The sequence below is a fragment of the Danio rerio genome, chromosome 19 (genome assembly GCF_052040795.2).
Source record: "Danio rerio strain M-AB ecotype USA chromosome 19, GRCz13ab, whole genome shotgun sequence".
Classification (NCBI taxonomy): Eukaryota; Metazoa; Chordata; class Actinopteri; order Cypriniformes; family Danionidae; genus Danio; species Danio rerio.
The window spans coordinates 37046340-37064923 of NC_141039.2; the positions used below are offsets into that span (position 1 = coordinate 37046340).

Sequence of the window (18584 nt, forward strand, 5' to 3'; positions counted from 1 at the left end):
CTACACACTGCACCACCGCGCCACCCTAATTTTAGTTTCATTACTTTATTTTTTGCAGGCTGACAACAACTAAAACCATTTTAAAGGGGTGGTCCACTACTATATCATATTTGAAACTTTAGTTGATGTGTAATGTAGCTGTGTGAACATAATATCTCAAAGATGCTCAAAGTTCAATGCAAAGGGAGACATTGGCTTTTACAGAGTCAGCTTAGCAAAGCCTACAGCGAACGAAGTTTGGGGACTACAAAAAAATACATCCGGGCTAGTGAGATCACAAACGCTTCAGGTTATGCGCATTCACCTCGCGCAGTAACAGGGCGTGGCCACAGGCACTGTAGTGCTGTAATGTAGCAGAGAAAGCTAAAATGGCCTCCAAATGCTGCTATTTCCACAGAGCTTGTTCTGTTTCTGTATTTGGCCTTTGAAAGGACACAACACAAAGAGAGAAGAGCTTACAATTTAATTTTAATTATGTTCCAGAGAATTATAAAATGTAGTATTTGACAAAGGACAGCTTCCAGAATCTCTCCGCTTCACTGCTGGATTTGACTAAAATTCCTCCAACCGACGAAGCTGTGGATTGTGAGCCACAACCTCTAAGTATTTTTATTTGTTAAAATTGATCAACTGCAGGCACAGTTTCTAGCATTAATGGTATGTTATAGTGAGGATGTAAACAAGGATGTAAACAACGGGAAATGCTGTTTGGCACCGTTAACAATTTAGCTCCAAATTTATATTTATCCGTCAAACCCCTTTAAACACCCACAATCTTCAGTAGCGCTGCAGTGTCTTCCTATGCGGCCATTTTACCTGCGTTATACATCTTAAATAACCAACTCGCAAAAGATATGTGAATGTTTCATATTACTTACACACGCTTATTCCGAAATTATATGAAAGACACTTGTCAAATTTTATTTTAGAGAGCAGGCATGAGGTTTAGCTCTGTCCTCTTCATTTTTTGTTTGGTTCAGGCAAAAACTGATACGGCTAACAGGTACTCTGACTGACTGTTTACACAGGGCTCAGCAAACTTGTTCCTAGAGGGCCGGTGTCCTGCAGATTTTAAGATATATGAAAGATATAACAGAAAAAAAATAATATGATTTTCCACAAGTGAAGCATGAGCACACTTTGCTTTGCATCTTATAAACACAACCAAGCCCTAAAAATACACTCTGGACCACCCCTTTAAACATTAAGAACTAGTGAATTTGGTGGAAAATGTAGCAATTAATAAGAAAAAAAAAATTACCTCCTACACTTTGGGTGGCATATTTAATGTGAATGCCATTTTATGAGCATTTAAATATCACAGTCTTTGAAAAAATAGATTATTCCATGTACTATAACATTAATAAAAAGATCCATTAGATGATGAAAGGTTGGTGTAATCATTAGTCTTTCATCAATAAGGTTTGTTTCGGTTCTTTTTATGGCTTGCTTGTGTTGCATGAGCTGAATGTTTGATAGTAATAAATGTCCTTAATTAACTCTCCATAAGGTTACCATTAAGATTTCACTGCCTAATGCACTGTATGTGCCAAACAAAGCCTTGACACTGAGATTTTGTCTGTGTGGCTTTTTAGATCGAACTGCACTGATCAGATGTAAATTATTAAACAGGTTTTTTATGTCCCGAAGAACAATAAACAGAACAGTACATTGCAAAAGGAAAGATTTATTGAAATATAAGTGAAAGTCTCCCACATTTCCTGTTTGCTTTAATTTAACAAATTAGCCTGAAATAAGACAGCAAAGACATATATACATTAGGTTATTCACAACACTCATGAGTATCCATAAAACTTGATAATACTGCAAAATAAACCAGCTTTTAACATTCCTTTGCATAATTCAAGATATGGGTTTAGCTTCAGTGTTCATGAGGATGAAATATTTTTTGATAGTGATAAAAAAACAGCATGCACATTCCCTAAAAATGACACTGTAGGTGGAAAAAAAAGAATATAAATCAGGTTCAAATTAGTGTGCCAATGGTTGTTCTTGACATACTTTACTAGAAAAGCTGATATTAAAACCTCAGTGGAGTGAAACTCCTGAAGGCTGACTATAGGAGTGTATCTGGGTGATATTTCATACTAACTTTCAGATAAATATTTGTTCTTATTCGGCACATTTTGCGTCATGACATAATTACTATGAAAATATTCACCCCTATAATATTACAGTTTTAGAAATATAATTTTATACACAGAAAGCATTGTAAAAGCAAGTTTTACTTTAATTTCAAACAACTTAATTCGGTGTATCAGTTATAAAATAACATCATGATCTACACTTAATAAAATTTAAAAATTAAATCTTAAATGGGTTTTTATACAGGGTGATTCTAAAAGAATGCCACAACTTTGAAAATCTGTATTTAATCAAAGAAACTTGATGAAACCTTTGGTAATTAATCAATGTCAAGAGTTTTTAAAAAACATTTCAGTAAAAAACAAGTTCATAGATGTTCAATATGACCCTCTCCACACACTCGTGACATCAACCCCAAAGTTGTGGTATTCTTTTTGCATCACCCTGTATTTCCAAATATATACATATTTTATTTTTAATATGCCTGAAAAGATGATTTAGTAAAAAGTTTTACTCAGGGTGCGAATTAACGATCAGGGGGTCAACTTTTTTGGTAATGTTAGTTTGTGTAATACAAGATTCAGTGAATCAAATGTATGTATTTATTTCAACTATATCTCATTTATTAATAAAACGTGTTTAAGTTTTCAGTGTTTTGAGGGATATTTAGTGTATTCTGACCTACAGTATTGCCTGATTTGCTATTTCAGAGGTTACTGTAGGTCAAACCATACAAACTGTCCAGCAATTTTACTTTACTTTTAGGCTGTATGTTGAAACAAACAGCTATTCTACAAGACAAGTGTTGTTTGAACACTTACAGTGTCTATCGCGATCTAGATCTGCCAGTTTCTGACTTTTCAAAGATTTTTTTCTTTCGCATAGACTGATTGCCTTGATTTTGTGTTCACAAATGCTCTATGCACAGAGTTTTAAAGCCAATGATAAAGTTTTGGTGAAAGCTTAATGTGACTATTTTCATTTTTGTTTTTGCAGCATCTATGTTGTAATGTAATTCCAATACATAACAAGTTAAATAAACTGTTATGGGGTGGTCAAATGTATATATATATATATATATATATATATATATATATATATATATATATATATATATATATATATATATATATATATATATATAAATATAAATATATATATATATATATATATATATATATATATATATAATTTTTTTCCTTAATTATAAATATATTTAAAAAATAGTATTCTCACCATTAAAGGTCTGACCTCACCATACAGGTTGTTTTGTTTCTTCAGGGGGGGATAAAGCATTAATTAGGGGGGTCAATCCCCTCAAACCCCCCATGTAATTCGCACTCTGGTTTTACTTATATCTCATTAGGTGTTTTAATGGACCCTTTTTCACATTTCCTGCTTTCTCAGCAGCATAAATCATCATAGTTGGGTAAACCTAAATGGGAGAATACAACAATTAATTTTTTTACAATCCAATTTGCAGAAGTAATAACAGAAAAACTACACAATGATGTTTTCAAGACTTTCAGAGAAAAAAAAATAGTCTGAGACTAAAATATGATACAAAGATGATATAATACATACTTGAATACTTATAAATAGGGATGTCCAGATCCGATCCTATCACATTCGATCACCTGGTTTCTGACTCCATCAGAATCGGAAGTTACCTCCTAATCAGGACTCGATTATATATATATAGATGTGTTAAAAAATAATGAGAATATATATATATTTACTATTGCGCTAAAGTCCAAAAGTGAAGAGTTGATGTTATTTATTTATATGTTACTTGATTGTTCAAGCTACCTCACAGAAGTGCTCTGTTTGTTAACAGAGTTGTTGAATGTTAAAATAATGTGAATTAAATTAAAAATAAGGAACATCCTGGATCTGTTTCTTCGCTCTTCTTTATTCTATTGTGTATGTGTTGTAGAAGTTGATATGGATTGGGTTTCGGTAGATAATCAAAATCAAATGACTCGGACTCGAGGGCAAAAAAAAGTGATCAAGCATTCCTACATAAAAATGTAGATATAGTTTTTTAAAATAAAAATATTTACAAATTTCAAGGATTTAAGATTATAATGACCGTTAAACACGTCATGATATGTGAAAAGGGTCTATAATTTATTAACATTTTTTATACACCGGATGACAGAGTCGATCTGTAAATCATGGCGATAATGGTTGAAAGCTAATTGAACAGGACATTTCTAATATACAAAACAAAATCTGTATTACACTTTTATCCTTTTCACGCTTGAAAACTTTTTGCATTGCATTTAAAAAAAGCTCTTTTAAACACCACAGAGAAAAATTGAAATAAAAAAGCCAAAAAAAAGGCTAACCAAAATGGTAAACTATTCCAAAAACAGACATGAAATGTGACCTCTCCATGTATGCAAATAGATCACCCAATCCAGTGCAAAAATATTAAGTCCATTGCAATGTGTTAGCGGATTAGTTCTCATCTAAATCCATATTACTGTGGTCAGACATGACGTACATAGACTTGCTCTTCTTCTTGCGGCCTTTGGCTTCCTCTGGCTCAGACACTGATGTTAAAGACAGATAAGCGGCTATGCTGCTTCTCACCCCGTAGCTCATCATGTTGTCTCTGCTGTCTACGCTGTCCAGTTCACTTGGGTTTAATAATTGTGACCTGTTCACACAGAGACATATTTATACAGCGGTCATTCACAAGCGGAAGAGATGATTAGTGTGATTTACATAGACAGACACGTACTTTTTCACTTTGTTCCAATCCAGGTTTCGACGCATTACTACAGGAGGAGCTCCCTGGATTGAGCTCGGCGTCGGGTTTGACAGAGCCAGACATGGAGCGCTAAGAACACAGCATATACCATCAGACGAGTCTGAGGGGGAAGTAAAACACACATTTCTCAGTCACATATTATAGTGTTGAGGAATATACTGGTTCAAACAGTAGAGCAGTAGCATATAATATATGTTTTTTAAAATACAGCCTATAGAATGTTTTTATTAGATGTTGTCAGGAGGCCACATTGGAGGTACAGAATGTAAACAATGCCACTGAATTAAATGAAACTTACATATTTTGCTGATTATTACTGGAAACAATGATCAGCTATTGTCATGTTTTGGGCTTTACTAATTGAACAGACTAAAAAAAAGTGTGGAAAATCTATAACAAATCAAGCAGAAAATAGCAAGATAACTGTCTGAGAAACAAAAGGCGTTTGTGGTTGGTAAAACTGAACCAAACTTTCCAGGGTAAGAGAATCTTGACAACTTTATATCTGTTCTTATAATTAAGTCAAATATTTGGCTGATATCTTAAGTAATACTGCTGAAACATATCTTTTTCACCTATTAAAATCAGCTATAAAATTAAATTGCACTTTTTTTTACATAGTTTAGACAGCATAAATAGACAAAACAATGTATTCAGTAGTATTAACCATGCAATCCATGCTGTTGTTTTTATCAATGTATCGCTAGAATGGCAGACTAAATCTTGGCATTTTTGTACAGTGCAAACCCTCTATATTAGATACAGTTGTCTACACATTGAAAAATGCAATCAGACCCAAATATATATACAGCGGGGAAAAGAAGTATTGAAAACGGCGTGTTTTTTCCTGGGAATAATATTTTATTGGAGATGCTGACATGGAAGTGAAACAGAATTTTGGAAAAACCCAAACAATACAAACATCACAAAGAGCTTTACATAAAAAAAAATCTGAAAAAATTAGTTATGTGTAATAATATTGAAACGACACAAGGAGAAACTACTGAACTACTGAAAATGTATTTAATACTTTATATAAAAGGCTGGATTCAAGTCAGGCGATTGGCTGGGCCATTCTACAGCTTGATTTTTTTTCTCTGAAAGCATTTGAGTTTTTCATTGGCTGTGTTTTGGATCATTGTCTTGCTGAAATGTCCACTCTGGTTTCATCTTCATCATCCTGATAATGTAGATGTTGGACTGAAGCAGCTGATATTAATTTACACTGACGAAGGGCAGAGAGTTGCTGGAAAACTACTGACAGATTTCAGCTGCTGTCTGGGCTTTCAATACCCTTCTACACCTCCCTTTCTTCATGTGTTCAATACTTTTTCCCTGCGTCATTTCCTTTTTTTTACGCATAACTTTATTTATAAAATAATTTGATTCCCTTGCATATATGGATTTTTGTGTTGTTACCAACATTCATTCATTCATTTTCTTTTCGGCTTATGCCGAGTTCAGACTGCATGATTTTCAAAGTAGTCGTGTCACAGATGTTTTCACACTGCATGACTATCTGGGCTAGCGTTTCGTCACTGCTTTGTTTACACTGCAAAATGGTTCGGCGACATAAACATTCACATTGCATGACTTTACTATAGGGAGAATCGCCGACAACTTCGTCCAAACTACGTCTCACAGCCAAAAACATGTAGTAGGCCTATATCTTTTGTTATTAACTACATAATGAGAAAGAAGCCTTTAATGGGGTAGAACATGTACATGTTTGCTCACCTGGGTTTAAAGGGAATTAGCCATTTCTCCTCAACTTAAGTTGAAAATAAACTGATTTCTTTCTGTATGAAATGTCAAACAGACACGTGTGCTTCTGAGTCCTGTCAAACCTCCACTAGTTTTTCCTCCATTTCGTGGGTTCAAATAAACAGAAAAAGAGCTCTTTTAACTTCTCCCCCAGCCTCCCACTGGCCTGCAGCAGGTATACACACACGCACACACAAGTGAAAGCTGCTCTCTCATTGGCTGTAGGCGATGGCTGATGTTATTTTCAGTCAAAACTCAATTCACACGGCATGATTTGAATCGCCGACAGCTCCAGATATTTAGCACGCCAAATATCTCACAGGCATCGGCGACTCATCGGCGATTCTCTCAGATCGTGTCTTTGATCGTTCATACTGTGTGATTGTCACTCACGTGCACAAGCAGCGATTTGCCTGTGATTTCAGGCATTTGTCGGCGATTTCTCAAAACCTGTTGGCGAGCCAAAATCGGGGCTAAAATCACGCAGTCTGAACTAGGCATTTAGTCCCTTAATGAATCTGGGGTTGCCACAGCGGAATGAACCGCCATTGTAACCAACATACAGGGAACATTTCATGTCAATGGCACCTTTAGAACGATGCTTTCTGAGAAAAATCCTGACGTGTGAATACTTATTTTCCCTGCTGTATATAAGGTATATGGTAAAATTTTATCTACCTTTCAGCATTTTGCTACTTTTTTGAAAATTGTACTTTTGCATATTAAAAATAGAAGATAAATGGTGTGAATATATTATCTAGACTAGATCAGTGTTTCTCAACTGGTTTGGGTCGCGGGAACATTTTCAATGGGTCGTGGAGTGTGGTCAAAAAAACAACAAAAGTTTAATTTTTAACTTATTTGGCTTATATCGGACTTTTAATTTGAAATTCACACGCGACAACCATACCGTTTGACATATGAAATTTCATTTAATTATAGCAACAAATATGTCGAAGCGCAAGTTTGACCTTGAATATGTAAAGTATGGATTTACATATATTGACGACAAAAACTTAACCTCAGTGTTTCATATGTAGTGAGGTGCTCACACAAGAGAGCTTGAAACCTTCTAAACTAAAATGACATTTAAAAACCAAACACCCCAGTTGCAAGGACAAACCTGTGGACTATTTTCAAAGACCACTCCAATAGCTGAGGGCATCACAAAAGTGCCTAACATCTTCATGTTCAAAAGTAGTACCTGCACTCCACGCATCTTACGGTGCTCACCATGTAGCAAAGACCAAGAAAGCCCACACAATAACAGAAGAGCAAATAACTGGTGATTATTATAAAAATGGTTATGATTATTTTAATCCTTAAACTTTAATTTGCTAGCTTGTTCTGTTCAACAGGATGAGCGTTAATGTTTTATTAACAGTTCAGTTTAGTAAATGGTAACTGAACTTTTCCTTACCCTAACCCTTGTTTACAGTATTTGACATTTTTACTTTGTAATATTTCTATAATTTGATACGTTTTGTTAAATGACAGCAATAAAGTATTGTTTATTTGTAAGTCTTGTTGATTTTCTTATGATTTATCTGTCACTAGTTGTGTATGTTAACAAATAAATACAATTTAATTATAATTCCTAAAATTATATTCTAGTTCCTAAAAAATTTGGGTCGCAGCTTGATGACCATGTAAAAATGTGGGTCCCATGGCCAAAGCAGTTGAGAACCACTGATCTACATTATCTTATATACTTTAACTTTTTTTGTCCTTGTTCACCGCACCTTTTTTACACTATGCAAGAGTGAGAAATATGCTGAGAAAGAACATCTATTTAGTGCATAACCTTTTTACTAATGGCCATAACTTTAGCACACAACATTTAATAACCCACACAGCTAAATGTTCATCTCACAATCTGAATCCAGTTATAAAGATGGAACATATTGTAGAAAGAGGAAATATGTCTGTACAATGAATCAAATTGACGTTTTAGACTAGTTAAATAATTTAAGATCTGCATGTTATGTGCCAGTGCAAATGAGCACCACAGCTTACTACACAAAAATACAGAAATAACTGAGACCACTTGGAAAGAAATTGCTGTTTTTTAGATGGACATTTGCTGATTCAATTTAAAGTTAAATGTTTGAGTAAAATGTTATACTTGTTTAAACTGCAAATTTCTAACCAATTTAAAATAATAAAGTTGTCATCTAGAGAATTTGATGCATAAAATAAGATATATATGGTAAAAAAAATAGACTGCAAAAGCAATTAGTTGACTTTACTTAAAAAAAAAACAAAAAAAAAAAACAAGTAAACTAGAACTGGAAAATAACTGTAGGAGTAGCAACTACTTACACAACAAACTAGAGGTGCATTTCTCAGAAGCATTGTTAGCCAACAATAGTACATTAGTAACTATAGTAAGTTCTGTCATTTTCAACGTAGTTCAGCTATTTCTGTGTTTCCTAAATTCATCGTTACAATAAACATTAGTAGACAGCATCACAAATATGTGGTTGGCACTGCAGCTCTTGACCTGTGGTTGGAAGCCTAGTTTCCTGCTAATGTTATGGACTTAAATAGATCATGAAGATGACAAGAATAAACAAGCTAACAAGCAGTACAATATATTTTCTTCATTCGTGATTGTACGATATAATTTATTCAACTGTATTATAATATAGAAGTTAAACAGTGAGGTACATCACAGTTTGGAAAAAAATGTGACACGAAATGTTAATTTGCAATTTTAAACAGTATTCAGGTAGCAAAGAATTCTGGCTCAGATTTGGCATATATATATGCCAAATCTGACATATATATATATATATATATATATATATATATATATATATATATATATATATATATATATATATATATATATATATATATATATATATATATATATATATATATGCCAGCTTTTAACATATTGTTTTCCCATCTGTGGCGTCAGTTAGCGTTTTAGCCTTCTGCAACAGTTGCAAATGAACCCTCAGTTGTCTTCAGTGTAAAATGTAAAAAGATGGATCTCTGAGGGTCCTAAAGGATTTTTCTTAAGAACAGTGGGCAGATTAACTGTTCAGGACAAACAAGTGAACAACCCTTATTTCTCAGGCCCCACTCTGGCCCACACAATCAGCTTTTGCTTGGCCAACATGCAGCAGTGAATTACAGTACATGACTGGACCAAGTCTGGATGCCAGACAATGGCCAAACATAGACCATATCTGGGCCAACTCTCAGCCAAGTTAAAAACTCATAACTGGGCCTAAACTTGGCCAGATATGTTGGTGCATCACAGCTGCAATGAAATTGATAAATCCATGAAACATTGTGATTTTTCTAGAAGATCTGATTAATGGATCTTTTTCTTTTATTTGAAAAAAATTCAAATATATTTTAAATGTGGGTCAAATAGGCCAAACTTACATTGCCTACATATCATCTAAGCCAAATACTACTTTATACTTCTGGCCCAAGTATTGTGTGCCACCTTAAAGACAGTGCCACCCCTGCCAATCCCGGGCCATGTTTGGCCCACATCCTTTAAGTAAACGTCTTGTATCTTTTCTTCTATTCAGTTTAGTACTAAATAAAAATAAATAGCCTGTATGATCCCTATTATTTTGATAAAGTAATTAACATTATGCAGGTTATGCAAGGTATATGCAAACCTTTGACCTCTGAAAACATCAACACAGTTGTTGTACATTACAAACAGAGCAGAAGCTGTGTTCTGTATCTCTCACCAGAGTAGTGATTGACCATGTCCTCCAGACACTGGAAGGTAAGCCGTGGTGAAATGTAGTACCAGCTGTTAGTCAGACGGAAGATCTTATAGTGCTTAACGCTCCTGTGTCTCACAGAGAGAGAATATAAACCTGCAGAGAATCAAGACGAAATTTAACAAAAAGAAACTATTTGTGTAACTTAATATAATTATGACACACATTTCCACACATTGAATGGCGTCATTTTAGCTTAATTTAGTCAAATGAAAGCCAAGAGCAAAATCCATTTTGAAACAACAAGATCAAATTTCTTTTGTTTGAATTATCTTATGAATTTACTTAATCACAGTTTATTCTTGTAAAACTAATCAACCTTAAAGGGGTAGTTTGCTTAAAAATGAACATTTACACATTATTTAATCATCCTCAAGTGGTTCCACACCTTTATGAGTTTCTTTTTTCTGTTGAACACAAAAGACAATATTTTGAAGAATGTTATAATCCGGTAACCATTGACTTCCATGGTGGGAGAAACCAATACTATGGAGGTCAGTGGTTACCAATTTACAACACAAATTCAAAATAACTTATTTTTGTTCAACAGAAGAAAGATAAAGCAGCCATAGCTGCTATATTGGATGTGGGTAATCCTAAAATCTTTATTGAAACTCTTCTAAATTTCATATTAAGTAAAGATTGTCTTTTATCTAAGATTACTTTTATTGTCTATATTTTTTCTCTCTCAATTAAATCCTCCTCAAAGCATGCTATGAACAACACATCAAATATACAGTTATGCCAACAAAAAACATTCATGTAGTCCCAGCACAAAAATAATGAACTAATCTAAGTGTATTGGAGAATTAAAGGCATAGTTTACCCAAAAACCCAAAATTATGCTTTCATTTACTTATCCTCTTCCCATACCACATTGAGTTGTTGTTGTTGTTGTTGTTGTTGTTGTTGTTGTTGTTGTTGTAGTTGTTGTTCTGTTGAACTCAAAAGAAGATATTTAGAAACCAGTAACCAATGACTTCCATAATAGGAAAACAACTACTATGAAAGTCAATGGTTACTGATTTACAACATTTTTCAAAATGTCCCCTTTTTGTTCAACAGAAGAAAGATAAAAGAAGCCAATAGTCAAAGCTGCTCTTCTCCACATGAATATATACAGTTATGTCAGTTATCTATCTATGTATTAAAGAATTATATATAACTCAAAAGAAGTTATTTTGAAGAATGTTGGAAATCAATGACTTTCATAGTTTCCAACATTTCCAAAATTCTTTAATATTTCATCTTTTGCATTCAACAGAACAAAAAAAGCTGAAATTGTTTTGGACAAAGTAAATGATGACAGAATTTTCATTTTTGGGTCTACTTTTTGGGTGTACTACCCCTTTAAGTAGATTAAACATAAAACAAATAAACAGTCAAAAATATTCCAAAATTGTGATGTTTCTACTCATTTTAAACAAGTAATTTCAACATTTTTTGTGTTTACTTGCAGTGAAGTATGTTTGAGTGTAAACTTTTTTGCAATATAAACTTGCCTCTCTCTCTCGGACTTTCTCTAATGAGAAATGATCCAGCACTGTTGCCAGGCAGCAACAAAAGCTCTTCTGCCTTCTGTCTGCTGACACCCTCAAACAGCCATCTTTAGAAACAGAACAGGGTCAAAGAGGAAATGATCTTAACAATTGAAAATAATGACTTCATTATGGAATGTAGTAATGGATTATATTATTTTTATTCATCTAACTTTATTTATAAATTCAGTGTTATATAAATAATATATATAAAAAGACTCCACTTATTTCTAGATATGTTAGGTTTACGCAAAGTGTTGACAGTTAGTCAGAATAATAACTTTTTTCCATTTTTATAGTTGAAAATCCAGCAATTATTTATTTAATATATTTCTAAAGTGAAAACATCAATGTTGTGTTTTCTAAAAATAAATATAAACTGAAAACATGGCACTTTTTGTTAGCAAAATATATGAAAATGACATTTTAAATGGGAAATTTAGTTTTGTCATGACAGAATATTTTTTAAATGTATTATAATATTGCAAATGAACAAAAACACTTTGCAAAGTTTTATATAAAAGTAATTACTTGAGTAGTATTTCAGTTTTCTTTACTTCCAAGTGTTCCGTATAAATCATCATACAGTACAACTTTTGACTTTTGTAATTTTTTACTAAATTTACTAACAATTTCTTTAGATTGTTTCCGCACCAAGTATTTTTTTTAAATATATGATTAGAAAACACTATGAGGGCGACGCAGTGGCGCAGTAGGTAGTGCTGTCGCCTCAAAGCAAGAAGATCGCTGGTTTAAGCCTAGGCTGGGTCAATTTTTGTGTGGAGTTTGCATGTTCTCCCCGTGTTCGCGTGGGTTTCCCCTGGGTGTTCCGGTTTCCCCCACAGTCCAAAGACATGCATAAGTTGGCGGTTCATTCCGCTGTGCCGACCCCAGATTAATAAAGGGACTAAGCCGAAAAGAAAATGAATGAATGAAAAAACTATATTTTAGCCTTGTTCCTGATTCATCAGGCGTCGCCACAGCGGAGGAAACCACCAATTACTCTAGCAAATGTTTTATGTGGATGCCAATTAGAAAGCATATTTTTAAATGATAAAAATATTTCACAGTATTAATATTTAATTGTATTTTTGCTCCGATGCAGCCCTGGCAAGCATTAGAGATGTTTATCGAAAACACTAAAAAGGACCTCAATCTTGTGAACACATAAAGGCTTTAGAAACAATTGTATTTCCAATGAAACTAACTGCACTTTAAAAAATTTTGAAAGAGACGATAGAATGTATCCTCATATAATTGATCATCCAGAAATTATTGCATTCCATCCGGTTTTCTGGGATCCACATAAATCATAAGTCGATCAGTTTACACTCACCCATGATAGACCTTTGACACATGGTTACATGGAATATAATTCTCAGTTCCTGTTTGAAGGGAACGAACTTTCCACCAGCAACCATCTCTGTAAAACATACATTGACAAGTAAAGACATGTTTTAGGTTTGCAAACCAACAATGCTTTTTAAAATAGCTATTGTTTATGTTATTCAAGGGCCTCAGACAGATTATTTGTTTTTCATATCTTAAAAAATCACTTATCCAAAGGGTGCTGATACATTATTTACCCTTTTAGCTCCTTTTGTTTGTTTAGGATTTTACATTTTTATGCAGCAAAACACAGTTTTTAGTAATAGTAGCAATAGTAATACCAGAAGTAATATACAGTATGAATATTTAATCTAAATAACCCAATGCATTGTGGTTAAATTATATAACCCAACGCATTGGATTAAAATAACTCATAGTTGGGAAGGTGCTATAGTAACTTATAGCTAGTTTTTTCATTCATTCATTTTCTTTACGACTTAGTCCCTTTAATAATCTTTGGTCGCCACAGCGGAATGAACCGCCATAGCTTCTTTACACAGTTGAAGTCAGAATTATTAGCCCCCTTTAAATTTTTTTCTTCTTTTTTAGATATTTTCCAAATGATGTTTAACAGAGAAAGGAAATTTTCACAGTATGTCTGATAATATTTTTTCTTCTGGAGAAAGTTTTATTTGTTTTATTTCGGCTAGAATAAAAGCAGTTTTTAACTTTTTAAACACCATTTTAGGGACAAAATTATTAGCCCCTTAAGGCAATTTTTTCTCAATAATCTACAGAACAAACCACTGTTATACAATAAAAGCTGTATGGAAGTGTCTTAAAAAATATCTAGTAAAATATTTACTGTCATCATGACAAAGATAAAATAAATCAGTTATCAGAGATGAGTTATTAAAACTATTATGTTCATAAATGTGCTAAAAAAAAAAGTCTGCTTTCTGTTTAACAGAAATCAGGGGAAAAAATAAACATGCGGTCCAATAATTCAGGGGGCTAATAATTCTGACTTCAACTGTGTGTTTTATTTCTTATCCATTATATTATTTCAAACTACTAAAATGTCAATAAAAGTCACTTTGTTAAATGGTGGAGTTGAATTTTCAACATCAAAAGTCAACAGAGCAGAGATCAACATCCCATAATGCAATTCACAAATAAACGAAAAACACTTGTGAATCACAAAATACAGATACTGTTAATTAACAAATATTTTTTACAGTGCACAGTGTATCTTGCCTTAATAAGAATTAAACATAAGCCACAGATACATTTGTTATTAAATTATAGAGCACAAAACATTAAACAACACTTACTCTGAAAGACCTTTGAGTCTGTCGCCCATTTTAAAAACTGGTTCGCTGATATCACGGCATGGATAATCAGCGAGCACCACAAGAGTGTCGCAGTCTGTATAATAATAGATTACAAATTGTTAAAGTAACATTGCATTAATACATTCTTAACAACAGCATGGACGAGGGAAGATAACTGACCTTTAAACATGCTGTCCAAGCTGTTTGACTCTGGATTTGTGTGTCCCTGCCTTGTCACGTTACCCATGGTGGCAGGTCAGAGCCCACAGCTCTACTGATGCTGGAAATGTAAGTTCTGCATGTTTAACACACTGAAGAGCATGGGTTTTGCATTCAATAGTTCAGCAGCTCATGCAGCAATTGCTTTAATTTTGCAACTTCCTCTTAGCATTATCTCTAGCAAGAAATAGAACAGGGAAGCTGCGGGGAGACTAAGTCTACCACTGTTTTCCACTAAACTAATTCCTGAGATGGTATGTTTTAGCTTGTTTTTTCTACAGTGCAGCAGTCATGTGTCCAAAAGAAATATATATGCATTTAAAATACAACACAATTTCGTTTGATTGCATATTCATTTATAAATGTAAATTAGTATGATTAACTGTGTTGCTAATTTTTCATCTGTTAAGCAGAACTTTTGTTTTTTCATTATATTCATTTTCAGAAAGGTTATTTAAAAGATAAAGCTAATATTTTACTAACATTTATTATACTTTCTTTGTTGTATGTCATACATTAAAAAAAATAAACTTGTCTACTTATTTTTTAAATATACAGTTAGGTCCATAAATATTTGGACATCGACGCAACTCTAACATTTTTGGCTGTATACACCAACACAATGGATTTGAAATGAAATGAACAAGATGTGTTTTAACTATATATCAGAATATACAGTGTATACAGTGGAGGCACATATACAAACTGTTGTAATTCCTACACTGTTCACCTGATTTGTATGAATATATATATATATATATAGCAAAATTATAAGTCTAATGCACTTGAAAAAATGGAACAGCCATGTTAATAAAGGCTTATTAAATATTTTTTGACTCTTTTACGAGTGCCTTGGACTTATAATTATGCTGTTTATTTTTATGTATCTTTTATCCAAAGAGCACCGATACATTTTATTACCCCGGAAGCACTTTTTGTTTGATTTTTTGAAATATATATATTTTTTAATTGAATATATTTTTAATAAACTAAAAAAAATACATCAATGGGGTATAAAGAAATTAATTAAATGGGTTACTTAATTATTTCTAATTTGATGAATAACTAAAGCTTATATTAAATGCTTTCAAATATATATATATATATATATATATATATATATATATATATATATATATATATATATATATATATATATATATATATATATTTGTAGAATAGATTTATTGTAGAATTAGATTTATAATTAGATGTAATATCCTTTTATCTACATTTGAAGCCAGAACTATTAAACGCTCCTGTTTTTTTTTTTTTTTTTCTCAATTTCTGTTTAACTGAGAGAGGATTTTTTCAACACATTTCTAAACTCAATAGTTTTAATAACTCATCTCTGATAACTTATTTATGTTTGCCCTGATGACAGTAAATAATATTTTACTAGGTATTTTTAAGACACTTATATACAGCTTAAAACGACATTTAAAGACTTAACTAGGTCAATTAGGTTAACTAGGCAGGTTAAGATAATTAGACAAGTTATTGTGTAATGAGGGTTTGTTCTGTAGACTATCAAAAAATATATAGATTAAAAGGGCTAATAATTTTGACCTTAAAATGTTTTTTAAAAAAATAAAAAACTGCTTTTATTTTAGCCAAAATAAAACAAATAAAACAAATAAGACTTTCTCCAGAAGAAAAAAATAATATCAGACTTACTACAAAGATTTGCTTGCTCTGTTAAACATAATTTGGGAAACATTTAAAAAAAATAAGAATAAAAAATTCAAAGGGGGCTAATAATTCTGATTTCAACTGTATTTTCAAATGTATTTACCGTGTGTGATATGAAACAAATCACTTTTGTGTATTTAGTTTGATGAAGACACCAAAGGGTCCATCTTAAACACTTAACTGCATGTCAACTAGCCATCAGTACATTATTACAAGACTAGCAAATATACATCTATGCCTAATAGCTTATACTCAAACTCAAATGTGAATAAGTTATAGTATAAATAAAGACATACATCGGTAGATTTGCTCTTTTGATGGATTTGCTCTGCAGTGTTTGGACTTTCAGAAGTGGAAATTAAACCACACTGAACTAAACTAAACTGAACTTCAACTCAATTTACTAGAACTAGGGCTGCTTTGACACAATCTACACTGTAAAAGCACTATAGAAATAAACATGAATTGAGTTGAATTGAATATACACTGTAAAAATGTTGGTTGCCTTAAAATTTTAAGCTGAATCAAATTAACCTTATGAGTCCATTGAACTTATAATATGTTAAACTGACTTAAAACAGCTTGCATAGCTCATAAAATTAAGTCAGAGCATGATTAACTTTAATAGGTTACAATCTCCTAAAAACGTGTGCTGTCATGACTAATGGATCATATTTTTTTACAGTGAAGTTGCTGCAAGCATAGTCAACAGGATGTTCAAAGTGACCATTAACATAACACATATTTTTGATGTATTTCATCACTCACATTGTCATTTTGCATACTATCCTCACAATGATTGCTTATTTTTGCATAAATGTCTGTTCATTACTCTCATTTTTTAATCAGAAATGTATTATCAATTAGATCAATGCTACTAAAAGTAACAAAATTGCATCAGTTAACAACCCAATAACATTATTTTAACCTCTTTTACCCATGAAACACCCTATAAATGTCACTTTTATTTCCTTCTTGGCACATAAGTTAGTGTTCTTACCTCTCACTTGACGCAGTTAAATATCCATGTTTCCTCCAGAAGGCAATGTTTCAGTTCAGTCTGGCTGCTCCCAGTAAAGTTGAAGCAGGTGTTTTTTAGGAGTAAAGAATCGTCTGTCCTGCTCTCAGATCGAAGGCCGGCAGTGTTCTGAGTTCACACTAATCTAAACTGAGCACTGGCCTGCTGTAAACAGCACCCAGCCACATACTTCCTCTGGTAAAATGAGGAAGAGTTCCCTAACTCTGCTTTCCTTTATTCCCTCAATGTGCACCAGCAGATATGACTTTAAATTCCCATTGAGAGTAACTATACAGCGCAGTGCAGTTTGCAGAGTTTGCGTTGATGGTGGATGATGTGTTTAATGCATGATTTTGGTTCAGTCAGTATCATAAAGTGAAGCTGAAACAAGGGTGTTGTGCAACTTCCTGTGTATGGCATTAGTGGGTGAATGTCTGGGTGTGAGAGCATCTACATGTGAGAGTTTCTGTCTCAGAAGCATGATGGCTATAATTGCACATCAGAAGTGCCAAACATCGCTTTTAAATGCATTTTGCAAAAGATGCTAAAGTGCTTTTAGGGGTGCTTTTTTATTTTTATTTTATTTTTTTTATAGTAACGATATGTTGACTAACTTTTTAACTACTTAGGAAATACACAAGGGCTTTCCAACACGCATAAAGACATATGCAAGTGTATTTTAGATGACTGACATCATGTCCTATTTGTTGCTTGAAAAAAATGAAATGAAACTCAGATATGAGTTTCAGTAGCCATTCCAAAGCAGTAACTAAATCAGCATACTATCATCTCAAAAACAGTGCAAGAATTTGATGCTTTGTTTTCAGTGAAGACTTGTTCATGTTTTTATCAGCAGCAGGGTGGATTACTGTAATAGACTCCTCACTGGCCTTCCCAAAATGACAGTCAGACAGTTGCAGCTCATCCAGAACACTGCTGCCAGGATTCTGACCAGAACCAGAAAATCAGAGCACATCACACCATAGGTCTTTACATTTGCTCCTGGTTCCATACAGAATAGATTTTAAGTATTATTACGTGTCTACA

At 33.0% G+C, this 18584-nt stretch overlaps 1 protein-coding gene across 1 annotated transcript; it reads right to left on the bottom strand.

Annotated features, from left to right (window-relative positions):
* Positions 1-4217: 4217 nt before the first annotated feature.
* On the bottom strand, positions 4218-17668 carry sla1a (Src like adaptor 1a). Its single transcript, NM_001034989.2, is given in 8 exon segments — positions 4218-4771; positions 4856-4985; positions 10372-10503; positions 11910-12013; positions 13282-13368; positions 14609-14702; positions 14789-14888; positions 17520-17668. Coding segments are annotated over 7 exon segments (816 nt in total). The 5' UTR covers positions 14856-14888; positions 17520-17668; the 3' UTR covers positions 4218-4569.
* Between the last annotated feature and the right edge of the window lie 916 nt (positions 17669-18584).